The sequence below is a fragment of the Apiospora kogelbergensis genome, assembly GCF_038363985.1.
Source record: "Apiospora kogelbergensis strain CBS 113332 chromosome Unknown utg000007l_segment0_segment0, whole genome shotgun sequence".
Taxonomy (NCBI): Eukaryota; Fungi; Ascomycota; class Sordariomycetes; order Amphisphaeriales; family Apiosporaceae; genus Apiospora; species Apiospora kogelbergensis.
The window spans coordinates 3,775,003-3,796,453 of record NW_027117424.1 but is presented as its reverse complement, the minus strand read 5'-3'; the positions used below and the strand labels follow the sequence as shown (position 1 = coordinate 3,796,453).

The 21,451-nt window shown below is 53.4% G+C and overlaps 7 protein-coding genes across 7 annotated transcripts; 4 read left to right on the top strand and 3 right to left on the bottom strand.

Annotated features, from left to right (window-relative positions):
* Positions 1–553: 553 nt before the first annotated feature.
* PG998_011628 (FAD/NAD(P)-binding protein) lies at positions 554–2,504 on the bottom strand (the record flags this gene model as incomplete). Its single annotated transcript, XM_066878444.1, has 3 exons — positions 554–923; positions 1,328–2,167; positions 2,437–2,504. The coding sequence occupies 3 exons, from the start codon at positions 2,502–2,504 to the stop codon at positions 554–556; spliced, it is 1,278 nt and encodes a 425-aa protein (XP_066727498.1).
* A 508-nt stretch (positions 2,505–3,012) lies between these two features.
* PG998_011627 (uncharacterized protein) lies at positions 3,013–4,627 on the top strand (the record flags this gene model as incomplete). The annotated part of the gene is made up of 2 exons (XM_066878443.1): positions 3,013–4,368; positions 4,442–4,627. Coding segments are annotated over 2 exons (1,542 nt in total), but the record flags the coding sequence as incomplete, so codon positions are not given.
* A 63-nt stretch (positions 4,628–4,690) lies between these two features.
* Positions 4,691–6,453, bottom strand: PG998_011626 (uncharacterized protein; the record flags this gene model as incomplete). The annotated part of the gene is made up of 5 exons (XM_066878442.1): positions 4,691–5,064; positions 5,123–5,396; positions 5,489–5,764; positions 5,844–6,374; positions 6,442–6,453. 5 exons carry the CDS (start codon positions 6,451–6,453, stop codon positions 4,691–4,693), a joined length of 1,467 nt encoding a protein of 488 aa, XP_066727496.1.
* Positions 6,454–8,395: 1,942 nt separating this feature from the next.
* PG998_011625 (uncharacterized protein) lies at positions 8,396–13,241 on the top strand (the record flags this gene model as incomplete). Its single annotated transcript, XM_066878441.1, has 9 exons — positions 8,396–8,820; positions 8,877–9,337; positions 9,394–10,423; positions 10,510–11,592; positions 11,974–12,199; positions 12,376–12,517; positions 12,587–12,609; positions 12,656–12,950; positions 13,009–13,241. 9 exons carry the CDS (start codon positions 8,396–8,398, stop codon positions 13,239–13,241), a joined length of 3,918 nt encoding a protein of 1,305 aa, XP_066727495.1.
* An 897-nt stretch (positions 13,242–14,138) lies between these two features.
* Positions 14,139–15,922, top strand: PG998_011624 (uncharacterized protein; the record flags this gene model as incomplete). The annotated part of the gene is made up of 2 exons (XM_066878440.1): positions 14,139–14,180; positions 15,149–15,922. The coding sequence occupies 2 exons, from the start codon at positions 14,139–14,141 to the stop codon at positions 15,920–15,922; spliced, it is 816 nt and encodes a 271-aa protein (XP_066727494.1).
* An 823-nt stretch (positions 15,923–16,745) lies between these two features.
* On the top strand, positions 16,746–18,594 carry PG998_011623 (Carboxylesterase; the record flags this gene model as incomplete). The annotated part of the gene is made up of 3 exons (XM_066878439.1): positions 16,746–16,868; positions 16,918–17,848; positions 17,906–18,594. The coding sequence occupies 3 exons, from the start codon at positions 16,746–16,748 to the stop codon at positions 18,592–18,594; spliced, it is 1,743 nt and encodes a 580-aa protein (XP_066727493.1).
* Positions 18,595–18,830: 236 nt separating this feature from the next.
* PG998_011622 (uncharacterized protein) lies at positions 18,831–21,072 on the bottom strand (the record flags this gene model as incomplete). The annotated part of the gene is made up of 7 exons (XM_066878438.1): positions 18,831–18,837; positions 18,903–19,916; positions 19,978–20,076; positions 20,142–20,393; positions 20,464–20,575; positions 20,639–20,883; positions 20,963–21,072. The coding sequence occupies 7 exons, from the start codon at positions 21,070–21,072 to the stop codon at positions 18,831–18,833; spliced, it is 1,839 nt and encodes a 612-aa protein (XP_066727492.1).
* Between the last annotated feature and the right edge of the window lie 379 nt (positions 21,073–21,451).

The window sequence follows — 21,451 nt, the reverse complement described above, 5'->3', positions numbered from 1 at the left end:
CTGGATGCCTCATGGTTGGGTACCGACGCCGGGTGCAGCCTTTATAGCCAGACGGCATGCCCCCTGTGTCTCATGGCGTGCATCGCATCGCATCGCATCGTACCAGGTGCCGACATCGTGTTGTTTTGTTCCCCGCTCCAGTCTCCCCATGCTCGCCTTTTATTGCCGTGCTTCCATGGGGTCTATCGGCCCTTCTCCCAGAAAAAAGCTGGCAGTTCGGGCTGTGTGTGTTGCGGGGGACGTTCAATCTCCAATCTCTGGGGGCCCCTGGCGATCCCCACCCAACTACCGACGACACGGTTGGCAAACCCCAGCACCCTGGCCCTATTGCCGTAGCGGGCTTAGCGAGGTCACAGCAATTACAGCGCCTGAATCACATCCATCACCGCCAATCGCCAGTAGCGTCGGAAACTCTCCGACACGTGGTTTTCTAGACGGCGGGAGCGGGTTTACTGCCTGGATCAAATCTACCGGCAATGGCAGTTATATGATTATCCCTTAAGCCTTTGGTAGAATCGTCCGTCTAAACATGAGCAGCACCCAAGCCCAGCTCCTAGATGAAAATATCTGCAGCCTTTTCCCCAATAGTTATGGCCGTGTCGCAAGTGTTTGCCGACACATTGCGCGGCGCAATACTCATATCGGCGATCTTGAGGCCCTGGACCCCGTAGACGCTGAGAGTAGGGTCCACGACACCCATCTTCTCACGGGGCTGCATCTTGCAGGTCCTAAGCGAGTGCCAGGTCGTCCCGACGTTCCCACGGATCCACTGCGCGATGACCGCGTCGTCCTCGGGCGTGTAACGGATCTCCGGCGCGTCGGCCGGGAGCGGGGAGTCCCCGAGCTCGACCAGCGCGGCGTCGGACCCGGCTGCGGAGGGCGGATGGAACCGCGCCTGTCGGCACTTTGCGTTAATACCGTATCTCCAGAAACGTAATTTATGTCTCTGAAGAGAACCTGGGCGACACTCATATATAAAGTGAGGAGAATACTGAAAACCACTTACTATCTCGCCTCGGTACGCCGGCATGCGTCGGATCGCCTCGCGCTGCTTCTTGTAAAGCTAAACGTGCGCCTGCAGATCGAACCGGCCTTGATCGCCTGCGAAGAAACCACTCGTGAAGTCTACGGGGTCATCCAGCTTGGGCCCCGTGACGTGGATGTGGCCGCGTGAGAACGGCTGGGAGACAAACTTCAAGGACTACCCCGACAAGCCCTTGGCCTTGCTCGATGTCAATGGTGGGTAAGTAAAAGACGAAAACACACACCCCGGGACTTATCACAAAATTATTCGTGTTGTTGACCGACGCGCAGCTTCTCCGCCGACCCGCGTCTTGCCACCGGCGACCCCTCGGGCCCGAGGACAGCCTCCTCGTCATCCGTGGGCCGGATCTTGGCCTGCATCTCCTTGCCGTTCCAACCCATCATCTTGTGGTTGCTCTTGATGAGGTCCTCGTGGCTACCCATCCCACCGAAGACCAGCCCGTCGAGGGTGTTGCCGATGGACAAGTTATTGAGGTAGGGGTAGCCAAGCAGCTGGTGGTTCTCGTAACCTTCTCCGACTCCCGGGAGCTCAGCGACAAGGGGAATGCCAGCACGCTTGAGGACCTCGGAATCTCCGAGACCAGAGCGCTCCAAGAGCGAGGGGGTGCCAATCGCGCCGGCGGACGCGATCACGAGTTTCTTCGCCTTGACGGTCTGAAGCGGAGAGGCTTCCGCAGAGAACAACGGACTAGGTTGGAACTCGACCCCGACGGCGTTTCTATTCTCGTCGAATAAAATACGATTAACTTGTGATTGGACCAGAACGTGTAGATTCGGGTGCTTTCCATCTTGGAGCCGGGGATGCAGGTAACAGGTCACCGTATCCTGACGCTTGCCGTCTGGAGAGATGAAGCGCTTGGCACGCCCTACAGGATTGGTCGAGTCAAGGTCAGACAAATCATCGACGTTAGACCATCCCATCTTCACCACTGCAGTTGCGAACTCGTCTGCAATTCGATGGGGTTTGTAGGTGCTATCCGACACCTGGATGGGACCATGGTGGCCATGAAGACCTTGCTCGTCTTTACCGTGGTACGTATCGTGCTTCTTCAGGTACGGGATCAAGTCAGCGGCAGACCAACCCGGGGTGTCCAATGCGTCCCAGTCCGATCGATGGGGTCGACTGTATACACAGTATGTGGATAGTGGACGCAGGGAGCCACCAGTGGAAGGTGACACATCTACACACACACCTGCCCCCTTACATCCAGAGTGTGCTCGGCCCGACCATATGGCACATACAACACCCAAAATCAGGATTGTGCTTCACCAAGCGGATCAATCACTCTCGGGTCAAAATGCAAGGGAACGTATTGGGGGCTACGGTTAGTGGCTTTGACGCTGCAGTTGGTGGCAACACGATTGCAGATGACAGTAAGAAGGACACCATACAGTCCTGGACTCTCCGATCGTTCGAACATAGCTCGTGTTACAGCGAGGTTTTTGGATTTGGGTAACATTTTGAAGAAGTCTCCAAATGATGCAACTTCAATGTAAGGGCGTGTTTCTTTTCAGGCGATTGTGATAAAATCTGCTGAAATCAGGTCAGCTTCAACAACTTTCAACAGACTTTTCGGCTTAGAAGCATATACACTATATTTTCCATTATCTAACCAATCAGAGCAATGAATTTCGATAATTAGTTTTGTCTAGTGGAAGGGTGAATATTCCAGACGAAATAGGACGTTCAAGGGCGATCTGTACCCCACAATCCCCAAGAGCCCCCCAAACCCTCAATCTAGCCCCCTAAGAGCCCCTAGAGCTCCTAGAACGATCGATCTGTTAAAAGGCCGGTGTTATAAGTTGGTCCGATTTGCTGAAAGTACAATTGGGGGAAATCAAGCATCAGCAACTTTACTGAAAAGAAACACGGCCTTCGCGATGTCCATCTACCCCGCATCCCACAATCTTCAGTTTCTCTTGAACTTTGAAAACCCAGCTTGATTGAGAGAAATCTTGCGCCAATAGCAGATTGGCAAAATGCACTCCCTACTTTACGTCGGAGGGCTTGGCATCCTCCTGTTGGTGCTTCTACTGCAAAGCCTCTTGAGAACCTTCACCTCCAAAACCCGCTCAATTCCAGGTCCCCGGATCGCCCGGCTCACGAGGCTTTGGTACTTCAAGCGAGTCTGGCACGGCTCCTGGCACACCGACGACATCGCGCTGCACCAGAAGTATGGCCCCGTCGTCCGCGTCGCGCCGGGATGGTTCTCGCTCGCGGGCCCGCCGGATAAGGACGTGTACGGCATCGCCTCGCGCTTCCCCAAGAGCGACTGGTACGAGGGGTGGAAACATCCGGACCCGCGGCGCTGGACCCTGTTCAGTGACCAGGACATCCACCGCCACGCCGCCACCCGCCGGTGCTTCCAGTCCCTCTACAGCATGAGCGCGCTGCTTTCGTACGAGCCCTACGTTGATGAATGCGTCACTCTCTTCCTCGAGCGCCTGGCCGGGTTCGCCCGAGCGGGGCAAATAGTCGACATGGCACATTGGTTCCAGTGTTTCGCCTTCGACGTCATGGGGCACACGGTTTACTCGCAGCGCTTCGGCTTCCTGGACCGGGGTGAGGATATCGCGGGCACCATGCAGGCACTGGACAAGTCAATGCCGTACTCGACATTGGTCGGCATCTTCCCTTGGCTGCATCCATACTTGTATCCATTACTGGAAAAAGTGCCCGGCAGCGGCGCCGCAGGTCGGGCGTATCTCATGAGATTCGTGGCCCAGAGAATCGCAGACAGGAACAAATCCAGGGCTAAGCTGGCAAAAGTCGATACCCAAATTCACACCGTGCCAGACAGCACCGCGCCACGAGACTTTCTGGATAAGTTGATGGATGCCCACGACAAGGATCCAGAGAGAATCACGCCAGAACACATCTTCATGATGGGCATCAGCAATATCTTTGCCGGGTCCGACACCACCGCAATCTCGCTGTCCAGCATCCTATGGCACCTTATGACCACGCCTGAGTCGATGGAAAAGCTGAGGAAAGAGGTAGACTTGCAGACAAGAACACAAGGCCGGATCACATTCAAGACAGCCAATACCAGTATGCCGTATCTACACGCGGTCATCAAGGAGGCTCTACGGCTGCACCCTGCCACCGGGCTGCCCCTCTGGAGAGTCGTACCTGAAGGTGGAGCCACCGTATCCGGCCAGTACTTTGAGGCCGGGTCTGTCCTCGGGATCAATGTCTGGGTGGCTCACTACGATCGCGACGTGTACGGCGATGACGTCGACGTTTTCCGTCCTGAGCGATGGATCGAAACGGAAAAGGAGGACCCCGAGCGCGTTCGACGAATGGAAGCCAATTACATGCCGGTGAGTAGATCCCCTCTTTCGGACCGTTCAATAAATAAGCCTGCGTGATAGTTGCTAACGCTTCGAATCTTAGTTTGGGCTCGGGTCAAGAACCTGTATTGGCCGCCACGTCTCCACCCTGGAGATGTACAAGCTTGTCCCTGAGCTCATCGCCAGGTACGATTTTGAGCTAACAATGCCACGTTCCGAGTGGAGATCGAAGAACTGTTGGTTTGTCAAGCCTGAAAAGCTTCCAGTTAAAGTGTTGCCCAGAGTTTGAATTTGTGATATACACATTGGCTCTTGGATATGAGCCGCCCCTGTCTATCGTAAAGGCCCACCTTTAAACCGAACCATCCGCGTCTTTTTCTCGTGTAGCTTTGTCCTGAGCCACAGTATCACTCGACGAGCTCGCATTAATAGGGGCTCGACCAATGACTGTCTCAGGTTGTATGCTGATGCCCCTCGACTCGTGGAAGAGCCTCCAATCGCCGATTTGCTCGTCAAAGAACTGATCCAAGTCGAGGCCATTCGCTTCGGCCTCGTCTGATATGCGTAGGTGCAAGCCAGGGATGTACTTCATGATGAGCAGCAATGCGCATGAAACCAAGAAAGAGTACGCGGAGATGGCGGTGATCTCGGCGAACTGGCGACCGACCTGGATTTCCTCACCATTGATGGCGCCCTTGGCCATAGTTACACCATCCAAAGCCGAAACTAAAATATTGTCAGGACTGATACTCTTCCGATGGGAGACATCGTGAGCTTGACTTACTAGACTGATCGGCGAATATCCCGGTCAAGAATGCGCCAACCATGCCGCCGACACCGTGCAACTTGAAAACGTCCATTCCCTCATCGATGTGCAACCAGTCGTTAACGTTCTCGAGGAGGCAGCAGATGACGCCCGTGATGAGGCCAATGACGGCGGCGAGCCACAAGCTTACGTAACCGGCAGCGGGCGTGATTCCCACCAGACCCGCGATGGCGCCCTCGCACGCGCCCACGATACTGAAACGGCGCTTATGCTTGAAGTAGTCGACGAGGACCTGTTTTCCACGAGGGCAAACACCTTATTAGCTCGATGGCCTATTTGCGTTACGACAAAAGGACGATGCAGATATCAGGAGATCCGACTTACCCAGCCGAGGACTCCCGTGCAAGCCGCTGTGTTGGTGTTGAAGACAGCCACCATGGAACGGATCGAGGCGTTGAGTGCCGAGCCGCCATTGAACCCGAACCAGCCGAACCAGATCAGCACCGTGCCCAGGAACACTAGCGTCGTGTTGTGCGGTTTGCCGTGGCTCTGGTCGTCCGGGTTCTTCCGGCGCTTGCCGAGGACGAGGGCATAGGCGAGGGCAGACCAGCCCGAGGCGATGTGGACGGGACCGCCGCCTGCAAAATCAAGAGAGGGCAACTACAGCACGATTGTTAGTCCCCCAGACTAGTTCTCGTCCGTCCCCAAGAGCTGAAGTAGCATCGCTCTGTCCGCTCACATTATAAAACCACCCTTTCGAGTTCCAAGTCCAGCACGCAATAGGACAGTAAACGACCGTAGCCCACCAAAACCCGAAGACCAGCGACGGCACGATGCGGCCCCGCTCAAAGGCGCCGCCGACGACGATCTGGACGGTGCAGGCGCAGAACAGGAGCTGGTAGAAGCAGAAGACGATCTCGGGGATGGCGGGGTTGCCCGGCGAGGGCGCGGCCATGACGTGGCGCAGCCCGAAGTTGGCCAGGTCGCCGACGAAGGGGCCCGCGGTGCGGCTGTAGGCCAGCGAGTAGCCCCAGAACATCCACTGGAACGTGACGACGGCGCCGACCATGAACGACTGGAACAGCAGCGACAGCGCCGACGTACGCCGCGCCAGGCCGCCGTACAGCAGGCCGATGCCCGGCAGGATCGGCCACACGACGAAGGCGCAGGTGATCAGGTACGTGTAGTTCCACTCGTAGCCGGCGTATTGGGCGTTCACGTCGGTCTCGAGGGAGTTGCCGCCCGCGGGCATGGATTCGTTGAAACTGGGCTTTTCGAGGGAGAGTCACAATATCAGTTTAGAATCCCACTACTGTATGCCGAAGGGTTCAACTTACCGGGCCACTCATTTCGCCAGTCGCAACCTCGGAAGAGATCTGAAGGGTGTGAGAGGAGAATGGAATTACTCTTCCAGAGCTAGACCGAGGCGCGTCGTTACAGGTTTAAATGTTACTTAGAATACATACAACGGAATAAACCATTGAATGATGCATTATGATTGGTTGTTTATCAATGCCAGCTGGTGACGACGATGGAGCAAGCGCAGCAAGGCTGTTGGTGCAGCGACAACACCCCCTTATCAACGCCAAGGGAACTAGTTAAAAACAAGTTATTATTCCTTATGCCCGATGTCACAGCGGGATGTCGTTTGGAATGGCAAAGGCTATCTTGGTCGATACACAGGAGAGATAAAGAAAACGGCGCTAGACGTTAAGGGGTAAAATTACCCGCCAAATCCCAACACGATCTTCAGCCCCGGCATCTCTTATCTCTTGGCATGCAGGATCTATGGAGCTAAAATTCACTTGCGAGATTGAGCTAGGAGGAATCACTGTTTAGATTGCATCGCCCTACAGCATATCCGTAGACACTAAGCTGCCGCCCTGTCGGGTGTGTGGAATGGGCAGATGGCATGTATACTGTATCGGCCCGCACTTGTCCCTTTTTCGGGCTGTATGATCCATGACAATGCCACAAACACAATGTACATGCATTCATAAGAAAAGATATATTAGTCATTGTCTTAAATATTTTGGTAAATACTATCTGTTGAAATGATGGATGCGAAGACTGGGCATTCGTCGCCATTGGGCGAATGTCCCCTCTGCAACACCCGGAAACGTCACGTTTGGCAGAGCGGGAAGTTTTCTTTCTTCGAGTTCGCCATCTCGCAAGACCCATTCTGCAAGCCCCGAGAGTAGCCTATGGAGACTGAACGCCAGCAGTACCGCGAAAACCAGCGCCAATAGACAATGCATGGTTTACTACCGGCTTCACGATAGAGCGGTCGACGGCATCTCCTTCGTCGCCGTCACGCGGATCTGGACGCACACAGTCAATATGCATCTCTCGGTCTCGACACCGGGTTGTCAGACAAACAGCACGCACACTCGAAACAGCATAGCTAACGTTTTTGTGGCATCACAGCGTAGCAGCAGAAGTAGGTTAACAAATGGAATAGTATAAGACGAGAGCGTGCTAGGCTCTATATATACTGGTAAAGACGTAGCCCAGATGCCACGCCATAGTGCTACGCTCTATGCTAGTGATAGGCGTCTACCGCTGTTACCACTAATGCGACAGTCTTGGCCTTGATATAGACCAATGACTTCTCCACGCAGCTGCAAAGGCTGACCTGGCCTGTGTGTAGCGAAGTGCTTCGCTCCTCTAGACCAAGAATGTGAATTCTGTGACAATCGACACGATTAGGGACGCTTTTCGTATTATGGAGGCTGTCTGAAATTCTAGGAGTGCCGTAGACGTGGATGTTTTGGGTATAAATTCATCTTTGGGCGTACTCTGAGCGCCTCCACTACTGGTCTAACTGCGACCCAAAGTAGACTTATCATTATAGCGTGTCCATAGATATTTCTACCGATATTTGGTGCTCAACTACCGCGTTCTTGATATATGCGGTGAACGGAGATCTCTAGTTTACTCCGCTAGTATTTACTATGGAGGAGGGCCACCTTGGATAGACAAGCGATGCCTGTAGCGGCACCCAACGAAAGGCTCAACGGCCGCATGCATATTGGGTTGAGATGCCTAAGGCACGCTTTTGGGGAGATAGAACAAGGTTACACGGTGGCATTTTAGGCAAATGTAGGATGGTCCAATCAACGACATTCCGTATTGAAAATCGCGTGTGCGTGATGCATGAATGTGGGCCAATATGAGGCGGCCGTTGATCATCTGTCAGCTTTTACCCCTCACTTCCTGCCTAAATTCTGCTCTTCATCTGTCTTCACATGTTTTCTGAGAGTCGTCTGTTTCCTTTCAAGTCAAGCAAATATGGACCCTGTCACCGCTCTCGGGGTCATCTCTGCGGCCATCGCCATCACCGACGGTGTGGCAAAGACCCTGGGATTAGCACGGGAGATCTACAACTCGGTTGAGGGGTCATCGGAGGAGACAGAACTCCGCCTGAAGCTGTCGGAACGTGTGCGCGACGTCTCGCAACGGTTGATCCCGACTGATCAGTTGACAATCCCAGAGGAAGAACAGGGGCTGGTATCTCTAGCCAAAGAGTGCAACCAGCTTTCCAGAGATATCATGAAGGAGTTGGGAAAGCTTAGACCGAAGCGGCGCAAATCCGTGTTGCAGAGTTCTTTCGCAGCTTTGAGAACAATCGGGTCTAGGCGGAAGATTGAAGGTCTTGATAAGCAACTTTCGGAGTGCCGCACGCAGCTCCATTTTCAGATCTCGTACTTGTCGAGGTAAGTGTGCAACTCGATTGCTCCGTGGATCAAAGCGACTGACTGGTTGGCAAAAGGCAGGATCTCAAATCACTGCTGGCCGAACATAACGAGAACGGTGCCAAGTTAACAAAACTCGACAGAACCCTCAATGCGCTCCAAAACACATTGCAGAATGTGAATGAAACAAATGTTCGTTCGATTGACCACGACGCATTGGCGCAGATCAGAGACATTCTCGCCGTCGGGCGCGAAGCACTGTGCAAGGTTGTCCAAGATAGAGTCCTTCGCGGAGTTCAAGGAGGTTTCGGCGACCTACACTATCGCTATGAGAATGTTGAAAAGCCCTTCGGGGATACATTCGAATGGATATTCGATCTTGAAAAATCCAGTCCAGAGGCCGCCAAGTTTACAGACTGGCTGTCTTCTAGGGGTGGTATCTTTCACATCTGTGGCAAGCCTGGTTCTGGAAAGTCCACCCTGATGAAAAAGCTTTTTGATCATGACATAACAAGAACAGAGATGGAAAAGTGGGCGCGTAAGTGAGCTCCAGGGGTTACTTGTTGGATGTACAGCTAACGAGGTTTCTGCCAGGCGCTAACGGGGACCGAAAGTTGATAATGGCGAACTTTTTCTTCTATGCTCTCGGAACCGATCCTCGTCAAAAGTCGCTCGCTGGCCTCGTTAGGACTCTACTCTACCATGTCTTAAAACAAAGACCACTCCTCACGAAGGATATATTTCCAGCACAATGGGTCAAAGCGCTGTCAGAGTCCGAGGTCCGATCAGCTTTGGTGATTGGGGACGACGATATTGAGGTTGCTTTTGAGCGCCTGACACAAGCGCGAAAAAACGATTCCCTGGACCAGTATTGTTTCTGTTTTTTTGTCGACGGTCTGGACGAATATCAAGTCACGAGATCAGCCGATCGTGGCGATTTGGTGAACCAGCTATTGAGATTGACGAGCAGCCAGCCGGACACTTTTAAACTTTGTGTCTCAAGCCGTGAAGAGAACCCCTTCATGGACATGGTCTCGCAGAACACCAGATTCCGCCTTCACAAACTCACAATGTCGGACATGTGTCAATATGTCGAAGGAAGGCTGACGGACACGGTGTCCTCACCAGAGCGCCAGAAGCTAATTTCTGTCATTACTACCAAGGCCGAAGGCGTGTTTCTCTGGGTAGCTCTGGTTGTCCAAGGAATCCGTCAGCGCGCAGCCGATGGAGCGGGGTTCAGCAGCTTGCTAAGAGAAACCGAATCGCTCCCAAACGACCTGAACGACCTCTTTCAAAGAATTGTTGACTCCGTCAATCCAGGAGACCGTGTGCCTTTCAGCGAAGTCGTCGGTATTCTTAGGTTCATTGAAAACCTTTTCTTTGAGAAATATGATCATGGCGGCGACCTTTACCTCGAATTGGACGACTTCTATTTCCTCGACGACTATGAAGCGGACCACCATTTTGCACAAAACTCGGATTTTAGGAATATACCCTTTTTGTCTCTACGGGAGGCACGGAAGCTCGCTAGAAGACGTCTCCGGGGGTCTGTCGGGGGCTTGTTGAAACGACAGGCCAGGATGACGAACAATCTCCGAGTCGACTGGATTTTATACACCGCACCGTGAGCGACTTTCTTAGACAAGAGAAGAGGTGGAAAATAACAAGCGACGAACCATCCAATGTGTTGGATATCTTGTCTCAACTCAGGCTTGCCAGTCTAACCCATCACTGGTGGGAAGCAACTGGGTCTGAAGTCAACGGAGCTCAACACAAATGGGAGACGGAAAGACAGGATCTCGATGGTCAATGCGAAACAATAGACCTCCTGATTGAGCAACGACACAATATGAATCTCGACGCCCCTCCGTTTAAATTCCTTAGTGCTCTGGACACAATACCCGGCCTGTCTTTGAAAACGTGTTTAGACCGCGCCTTTGCTCATGGCTCTACTTGGCTTGGGTTGTATCATTGGAAACAGAACGAGGATGAAACTCGGTCAAGCCCGTTATACATTTCTTGTATTCGACCCGATATGTTCCCGTTCGAAAACTTCTCGGCGAACCAAAAGGTTACGAAAGACCTTCTGGTTGATGATTGGTATGATTCGGACGTTTGGTACATCGTTTCACCACTATTGACCGAAGTATGCCTGGGAAGAGAAGAATACCTTGATTGGAGGCTGGGAAACACTCAGATTCCTATTGAAGCAGACGAGCTTGTGGTACTAACCTATAGTGCCATAGGATACAGCTTCGGTCATGATATCAGTTACGGCAAGTTCATTACTAATGATGACGGCCACAACGTACACGCCTCATGGAATTCGCTCCTCCGTCGTCTTCTTGAAGGAGGATTTGTATCACCGTCCCTCCAAACACACCTACCATTTGGCTACGACTTCGGCTTACTACGCATTACTGGCCCGAGGCAACATTTATCTATCTGGGAGCATGTTTTGTGTTGGTGGATCACTGTGACTGCAATACACAGTGGCCATCATCATGGACTAAGGAACGAAACTGAATCTATCGAGTCGTTCGACTCCTACTACGAGGAAGAGCTTTACGGACTAGACTACGTGCTGGAGACTTTGATGAGTAACGGGGCGGATCTCAGATTGCTGATTAAAATTGAAGTTGCAGAACAGATACTCAACGATTTTGGTCCTTGGGTCAATTTCAAGATGGACATCACGACAGATGACGGAGAGGTTACGAGGCTGGATACAGCCCTTCACCTAGGAGTGTCATCTGAAAAGCGTGGTTATTCGAATCGATTGCCCGAAATATGGTATAAAGAACCTCCCGCGGACAAAACGTCCTGGTCTGAAGCATTACAATTGCCGGACTCGCATCTATCACTCAGAGACTGGATAGAGGGTTCCCAGCAACCGAACAAAGAAGGCCTGCTGAGACTTATGGATAAAAAACTTGGAGTCAAAGAAGAAGACGGGGAATTGAGTATTAAGGGCCTGCAGTTGGAGGAATGTGGGGGCGATTAAGTCATGTTGTTTTCTTCGGCAAGGTCGAGGTCTTTGAGTTATGTTCTGTACCCGGTTGATTCGAATCGTTATTTTACTATCAAGAGTTCTGAAGCAGCTCCCCACTCGCCGGAGAGGTCATGGTCGTAGCAGTATGTTTCACGTGGAAGAGGACAAGCCGACCCATCTAGTGGGTCGCCGCCTGTGCTCACGACTCCATCCTCGAAGCCACATTCTCCCGAAGCGGCACAGTCTATCTCGCGCCCTACGCCTCCGCACTTTGTTCATAATATCGTCCCGAAAACCACCTTCAACGCGCAATCACGGTCCAACTTGACCACAAAACACGCATCCGAATTTCCGTTCGCCATGTCTTCGTTCAATCCTTTCGTCCCCGCCTTCGATGACGAGGAGCTGGTTCGTGTCCCGTTTGGAACCTCGATTGTGGAGCCTGAATCCGTGTTGGGAGAGTCGGGCAGATCGTACCATGGCTACAAAGAGGGCAAGTAGCTCTTGCCCAACGACGCGGTACGAATCGCGCCTATCAGAGCGAAAAGTTCGATTAGTTGAGACTGACGAGATCTCCAATCTAGGCTGAGCAGGACCGGTTGGACTTCCAGCATACCATGGTCACACTCATGTTGGACGGGAAGCTGGCATTGGCTCCATTGACCCAGGCCCCAGGCCGCGTTCTGGATGTTGCGACCGGAACAGGTATATGGGCTTTGGATTTCGGTAAGCCTCTACGGCCAATCTTCCCATTTGTCTGAATGCCCGTAATAACACCCGTGCCCCTCTTCTAAGCCCGCTCCAACCCAAATTCCGAGGTCATAGCAGCCCAACACGGACATTCCCAACTGCCACTTTGAGAAGATGGACTCGGAAGACCCCTGGCTATTCACCGAAAAATTCGACTTTGTCCACATCCGGTTCATTGTCAGCTGCATCCGGGATCCCCCAGGCCTCATCCGCGAGGCGTACAACAACCTCAAGCCGGGTGGCTGGCTGGAGATGCAGGATTGCCATATGGAGTTCCTTGGCGACGACCCGGCGCTACAGGGCTCGGCACTTCAGCGGTGGTCCGACTACGCCGCCCGCGGGGCCCTGACGCGCGGCTACGACCTGCGCAAGGCCAAGTACCATAGGGAATGGCTCATTCAGGCAGGATGTATGTATCTGTCCCGGAAAGCAATCAGTCACGCTGATAATAATTGTCGGTGCTTTAGTCACAGAGGTCAAAGAGGTCTTCTACCAGATCCCCTGCAGTCCTTGGCCGACGGAGCCAAAAGCTCAGCGCGTTGGTGAATACCAGCAGCGCAATAGCATCGACGGGCTACGTGGCGCCAGCTACTTGATGCTGCGAAACGCCGGATTGTCCCCTGACGAGGTAGAGTCCTTGATTGCGGACGCGAAGCACGAGCTGCGAGCACAGAGCGTCAAGGCCTACGCACCGTTGTAGGTTATCACATCCATTCCATAAAGGCATACTTTGCTGATACCTATCTTTCCGCCTGAAGCTACGTGGTCTACGGTAGAAAGCCGCTATAGGTACATCACATAGGTATCGTTTGCTGTAACATGGCGACGTCTATGACGCACGTGCATGATTGCCGTGAAGGTTGCCGCCAGTCCCATATACACCAGGCTTCCGATGACTATACTCACTACCACCCCGTTTGTGAGGACAACGAGTATAGCAGCGGGATACGCCGGAGCGTGTCGTTCCTGAGGCCGTTGAGAGCCCTGAAGTTGAGTCGGGGTTGTCCTTCTAGCTGTCTTGGCGGACATCAGGAGTGGAAACGCCTCGATCATGAATGGATAAGTCTTTCTTGGCAGCACTGTTCTATATGCAACTCCACTTGGGTTTGCACTAAAAGGCCTCCGCTGGCCCCCTGCCTAGTTTGTAGATTGGAAGAGCCTCACAGAGCTCATTCATACTCTATTATTATCAAAAGATCGACAATTGGTGCCCTGGGATATGATTCGAAGTATCTATATTCCTCTGGTCATATCTTTCGTTGGTTGATCAGAAAGCTTCTCGAGTTTGTGGCTTGACAACACGCATCAGAAGTCTACGTCGGATCCCTATGCGCACCAATTGACTTTCGCTAGATCGGATGGCGCATTAGCTTAATTGAACGACAGAGACCCCTGACCAGAGCTTACGGTCGGGGCCACACCGGATCTTCTCTCCCATCCCACTACATGTCGGGTCATGTGGAGGCTGCCTGGACTCAAAACCGCAGATGCGAGATTCTCTATTAGTTACGCAACCGGAGACATTACCTCGCGCTTTGAGAGGCTGAAGTATCGCCTCTCAAGTTATGGACCCACCATCTCACGATCTTCAGGGGTTATGGATCAGCTTACTAACTTGAATAGGGTCGAGCTGAAAACTGTAGCCGGCCCATAATCACCCAAAGTGCAGCACCTGGCGATAATGTAGTAAGCACTCGGAATGGTCGGGAATTCTCCCATGACTTGGCTCACCGAAAGGCACCGAATGTAACGTGCTGTCCGATTCCGATCAATTGACCTCCCATGACACCACGGCTACAATAACAGCTGTTCCGAATGGGGACCACCTCCGGCCGACACACGATTAACTATACCGTATCTGGCAGCCGTCCTACCTGGGGTTCTCAGCTTTGTCCGAAAGCGTCTGAGTCGTTCGTCTTGAGAGTCTCAAACTTGCCGAGGCCGATACATTACTAGACACGTTCCGCTACTACTTGGAACTTTTGAATCGTATGCAGTGTGTCTTTTGTACGCGCAACCGGTCCGTTGCCTGTTGGGTGACGATTGCAAGATGTAAATAAGTATATTCGTGATTGATAACTATGGGGTTGTTCAGAAAGGTTTACTGCCCCCCGGACAACCAGAAGTGGTATGTAGAGGTTGACTATACGATCCTTTTGTGCAATAGAATCCACTGCCCTCTTGGGAGAATAGTTTTAGAGCACAGATATGGTATCGATATAGCACGAGCGGACATTTATGAACGATTTATGCTGGATGTAACGTACCATGTCGAGATCATTCAGACTTGAGTGAAATCCTCTTATTCAATTGGGATACTGAACAGGGAATAGGGGGATGAGGGATTATACGATTGCTGACAAGGCCGACCCAGAACCACACGATACACAAAGCTGCCAATACAACTCCACCTTCACAGCCAGATATAAAAGAGTTGAATCTGTAACGATGATATGGATTTTTGCTACCCAGGAAATAACATTACATTGGTAATCCAATCTCTACTTTCAGCCTCTCTTGGATCCTCAATACTCATTCCAATATGCTTTACTCATTTTCCGCATTGGCGTTGCTGGCACTGACTGTGTCGGCGCTGCCCAACCCCAGAGCGAAGGGCCTCCCGCGAACCCCAACCCACCGCCATCTGCGCCCCATCCCAACATCGATGACATCAAGGCCGTGGACCCCAAGTCCTTCCCATCGTACCGCACGGGCAACCTCCAGCGCGAGAACCTGACCACCACCCACGCCGGGCCGCAGAAGCGCTGGACCTGCAGTAGCAGCCCCATCCTGACCTGGGGCGACAAGGACACCGGCGGCCGGGGCGTGACCATCACCAACGCCGACAACGGCGGCTGGCGCGGTTTCTACATCTACCACAACAGCTGTGACTACGTGCCGTGGAAGTACATCTGGATCGATGCGGGGGCGACGCAGTTCGTCAGCCTGCCGGACCGCTTCGAGGGCCGCATCCAGCGCGGCGTGGACTCGGCCATGCTGTCCGGGTCGCCGCAGACGCTGGGCACCTGGTTCGAGATCAGCTTCGACAAGGACGGCGTGGGCTGGGGCGACACGAGCCTGATCCGCGGATGCGACGGCGCCGCGCTGCTCTGGAGCCTCGACGGCTCCGGGGCCTGGAAGGGCTTCACGCAGTACATCCTCGAGGGCGCGCCGCAGGGGGCGTACGACATGAAAAAGGACGGGCAGTGGGTCATCAAGTACACCGAGAACGGAGATGGCAGCATCAACACCATCCCTCGCGACTGGCTTATCTCTCAGATCGGCACCGACCTGGCCTACGTGGACGACTATCATGGCAACCCCGTCATCGCTTCAGGTAATGGTCGCTTTGGCACTTATTGGCCTGCTGGTCGTGCTTGAAATCAAGCTCTGTAATTGTCCTGGAGTGCGCGCTTGACCTTGCAAACCAAGATCTGTATATCAGGAGTCTTCGATTTCGGATTACCACATTGCTCTTTCTCGTTTCCTAGACAATCTCTCTTCATTCTTCTGTATAAATCTTTGATGCCATAATGGATAGTTGACTAATTTGTTCATAAATAATAATATATGGTATATATATAACTTGCAGTGAAGTTGGCCCGATGACAAAGCCAAAGCCAGTAAATAGATAATGTACAGATGTGTCAGCATGATCCCTCGACGAGCACAGTTGCAAGGAAGGCAAATACTGACAGTGCAACTCCTGAGAGTTCCGACCGGATATCGACTGCGAAAACGATCCAGGAAAGTGAAGGGGTAGCTCCTTTCCATTCTGAGAAGGCTGGGGCGACATGACAAAGTTTAATGTGGCAGTGTATTAGCAGCAGCCTTACTACATACAAATACTAACTTACTAACGTCATTATAGTCCGGACAGCTATCATGTACCCCCCCACTTTCGTCAGTAATTGAATGCATAAGCTGCGATGCGATGCATTTATGACACCCGAACCTTATAACTGTAACCTAAATCACGATCCAGGATACCGGAACATGTCACTGTGATAAACCATATTGTGAAGGTTGTGGAAAGCATTCCTTTTGATAATCAAGAACGTCTATAAGTTGACTTTCTTTCTTCTTTCCAGAGGTGGACATTTTCTATTTACTCCTCGCTGTGATATAAGTTTAATACATCTACGGTATCTTGACCTCCAGGATATTGAACTCAACTAGTTGTTTCCACATTTGAGCAATCAAGATGAGAGCTATATGTCTGATGAGTATTCTCTATCTGCAAGCTTTCGCTGCAGCAAAAGACCTGCCACAGTTGAAGCTCCCTTGGGGTACGTGGAAAGCATCAGTTTACCCCGATGATGACAAGGTAAGAATCTCAAACTTCCCTACAGGGAACATGACTAACACAGCCTCAGATCTATCTCTTCAAGGACGTCCGCTTTGGAGCAAAGCCCCAGCGATTCGGCGCCCCTTCCGCTCCTGACTGGGCCGACGATTCGCTGCAGAACGTTACCGGGTCCACGGCGTGTCTCCAGATCCGTTCGCCCTTGACCAACAGCACGATTGGCGGGAAGAAGATGCTCGGTATTCACAACCACCACGAGGCCGAACCTGTTTCCCTGTTCGGGAGCGAGGACTGCCTGTTCCACGACGTCTACGTGCCCAAGTCCCTCTTCAACACCCGCGGCGAGCTTGTCGACCCCGGCAACGCCAAGAAACAGCTGCCCGTCATCGTCTGGATCTACGGCGGCGGCTACCTGGTCGGGAGCAAGGACCCCCTGGGCCCCATCAACACGGGCCGCTCGCTCATCGCGGCTTCCGGGTACAAGACCGTCTTCGTCGCGGGCAACTACCGCCTCGGCGCCCTCGGCTGGCTGGCCGGGTCTTACCTGGAAGGCGTCGGCCAGCCCAACGCCGGCCTCTACGACCAGGCGCTGCTGCTGGAGTGGGTCCGGGACTACGCGCACCTCGTCGGCGGCGACAAGGGCAAGGTCACGGCCATGGGCGAGTCGGCGGGCGCCGGCTCCATCCTGCACCACCTCATCCGCGAGGACGGCACGCGAGACCCCCTGTTTCAGAAGTTCGTTGCAATGAGTCCCGGCTTCCAGTGGGCGTGGGACAACACGTCGGGTGGCGCGCTTGACAAAGTGTACCGTCAGTTCTCCAACTGGTCCGGCTGTGGTCATGAGCACAACATTACGTGTTTGCGCGATGCCGACGATGAGGCCATCACGAAGGGGACTGCAGGTATTGGCAATCTTTTGGAGGAGACTGGGCTCTTCCCCGTCGGGCCGGCGGTGGATGGCAAATGGGTCAAGTCCATCCCCGCGGTCTCCTTGTCCGAGGGTAAGTAAATACTTGAGCACTGTAATACTCTTGGCTATGGCTAACTGGCAACGTCAGGCAAGCATTGGAAGGGCATTGAGAGCAACATCATCTCGCACTGCGAAAACGAAGGCCAAGCCTTCGTCCCGGACAACATCGACAACCGGACCATGTTCGACCGCTTCGTCGACCGCGCCTTCCCGGGCCCCTCCCTCGATCCCCAGCGCGCCGCCATCCGCGCCCAGTACGACTGCGAAGCCCACTACAACAGAAACTACACCGAGTGCCTGCGCGAGGTGATCCAGGACGTCGTCTTCGTCTGCAACACGCGCCACCTCTTCGAGGCGTACCCGGCGCACTCGTACATGCTGTCGTACGGCTTCCACAACGCGACCACGGCGGTCCACGGCACCGACCTGTTCCCGCTGTTCATGAACAGCAAGGCCGAGGGGGCCGCGGCGCTCGCGCCCACCCTAGGCCCCAAGCTGGCCAAGTTCTACGCCGGTCTGCTCGAGCGCGACGTCCGCAAGGACTACCAGGGCTACGTGGCTTCGTTTGCCCGCCACGGCAACCCGAACCAGCTGGGCCCCCTGCTCAAACCGCGCTGGAATCTCGCCCAGGGCGGGCAGGATCGGCTGGGCCGCGTGATGCGCGCCCAATATCGCTTTGGGCTCAACAATGATTTCCGGCCCTTCGAAGATGAGCAGAACTCGCTGGACACGTGCTCGTTCTGGACGCGCATGGCCAATGAAATCAATGCGAAATAGCGTGGTGGCTGCCTAGAAGCTTCGTCGGGGCCCTCCGCACACCGGGGAGTTAGTCTTTTTGATATATTATAGAGCGGTTACTTTCTCAGTGGGCATGTGACTGTGACTGTATCTGTAAAACACCGAGTTGTTCTATCACAGGTAAAGAGGAATTCAGTCCATTATTATGACATTGGAACACGCTATAGGTATCTAATAAAAAGCAACAAAATCTCCAAAAATGACAAACCCTGCAATTACCAACTGTGGGAAACAAAATGTTAGTATCAAAGCAAGTAAGGGTTATGTTGATGATGGGATAAACTCACGAAAAGTGCTCGGTGTGCAAATAAACCTCCCGCGCCCCCTCGTTGCCCGACCCCAGTATCCGAAGCTGTGCTTCAGCCGCTGCTGCCTGGACCTCCTCCACGACGCCGCCAGGCCCACACGCCACGATGGCCAGGGAATTATTCGGGCGGCTCGTGGCCTGGCGCACCGTAGACCCGATATCCGGACGTCCCGAGTGGGTCTCGATCTGTAAAGTTCGGGTACCGCTGTCACTGCTCCCGTGGTTGCTGGACGACGACACCTTGGTGTTAGACAGGGCCGACTTTTCTTTGTTTTCGGTGTCGATCTCTTGCGTAGTCGACGTCGTTGACACGGTAGCGCTCCCACTCCCACTGCCCGTAAGGAATACGGAGATCCGGATGCCCTGCAGATCGAGAGGCAGCCCGTTGGCCTCCATGAAATCAGTAAGGGCCTCGCAGTACCATTGCACCAGCTGGCGGTCCCTCGTCGCGATGAGGACCTCGACGCGTGGCAAAGAAACCAGCCCGGACTCGGCCTTGGAGCCGAAGGCCCGTCGCACCAGCAGTGCGTCCATGACCAAACCGAGCGAGAACGGTGCGCCAGCCCCGCAAGCGATGATCAGGTTGTCATCATACGAGCTCAGGGGCTTCCCCTTGATTCCACCGTAGGGTCCGTCCAGCAGGACGGGGACAGTGCAGCCGCGATCCGCCATCTTGGCCAGGCGCCCAGTGACGCCCTTGCGGGCCTGAACGTAGAAGACGAGGTCCGACTTTTCGGTCGCCGACGCCGCTGCGGGCACGCTGCAGACTGTGAATGGGTGCGACGTCAGGGTGTGCGCCTGCAGTGCCACAAAGCGCAGGAACATGTGCTGTGACGGCTGCCACGTGGTTCGGACCGGCACGGTGATGCGTATCGTGTTCTCGGATACCATGTCGAAAGTGGCGCGGAGCCCGAAGCCGAACTCGCAGTAGGTTCGGATCTGGGAGTACAGGGAGGACAGGGTGTAGAGCACCGCTGCGGCGATGAAGTAGTGCCTGCAGTGACTAGTTAATATCCGTCGATGACCCATAGGGGTCTGTTCAGGGGTAAACATACCAGGATGTGAGAGTGTAGTCACAGTGGAAGAACAGAAACAATACGAATATCAGTGCGGCGAGGAGGTGTGTGGCTTTGAAGAACTCGTAAAAGCGGTTGCTGGTGGTATAGTTAGCTAAGTTTGATTCGTCTCTCGTCAAGCGCTTGAGGTAACAATGACTTACCGGATGAAGGAGATGGACATGAACTGGAGATAGGCCTGAGCCACAAGAGCCACCACTCCCGACCAATAAAATATGGACATGGTCCACTGCATGTCCATGTCGCCCTGCTGAACGTGGACTATGAAGAAGGGGAAGGTGTGAATTAGCGACAAGACGAACATGGCCCATCCGGTCCAGTTGTGGAAGATGATCAGCTTCTCATGGGAGACTCCTGTAAGAGTAGCGATCATGTTGGCTTTGGTAGAGAGGATGCTGGTAATTCGTGTTAGCACTTAGTGCTTGTGAGGTACACACACGGCTATGGAATGAGGCTGTTTCTTACAGAATGAATGGCAAGCATGCCAGGGCCATCCAACCAGCTCGAGTAGCGATGGGCGGAGAGCTACCATACGCGATATCTGGCCAGTAGTAAGGTCCAGGTCCCAAAGTCATAGCTGGGTCCGTAAGTCAGTATTACTTTATCCATCCCTTGGTATCTGATGGTCTTTCAAGCATACCCAGAAAGAAGAGAGCGCCGCTCGCGATGAGGAGCATGACTCCCAACGAAGGAGTCAAGTATCCGGCCACCCTGTATCGTCGATATGCCAGATATCGAAAGACGCCCAGGAGTTTCTGCCATGATGACTGCTTGCTTGACGATCCAGGGACTAGCCTGGAGGCCCAGAAGCTGATCATGCATGCTGCGATGACACCGATGAAGAAGTAGAGGGTTCCGAGACCGTACACAAGGTCGCCGATATACCTGGAGAGAAGGGAAGTGATGCGACAGTTAGCCGTAATCCAATTTGTGAGAATCAACTAAGATGGATTTCATTCCATACCAGTTCCTGAATCGTGATCTGCTCCATGTGCATTGCTCTGGTGTCAGTTCACACATGTCCATGCGGGAACCCTCCAGCATGACGGGCTGGTCCAGCCATGGCAACGGCATCGTGTCGGTCGGTGATGGCCTCTGATGTTGGGCAAATATGAAGTCGATATCTGTACAGCGTGGAGGTGATAGGACGTTAAGGCTGCAGGTGAGTGAACCAAAATTAGTTAATGTTTTCTAGAACACTCGGGGTCCTGTACACGTCAAATAGATCGACAACTCGGTCCGCAGCCTCAAGATGCGGCGGGCTAAGGAAGAAAGATGTGTAACTGCAAAACCTAACAAGACCCTAAACACCAGGTCTTCTTACACAGTGCGTCTGCGACAAGGCCCGGCCAGCTTGTAAATCCATCGTCACGTCGGCGTGCATGCAACGTGTATGCGAGACCGTGGGGTGGATGGGACAGTCCGACCACCACATTCGATGCTGATTGGGCGA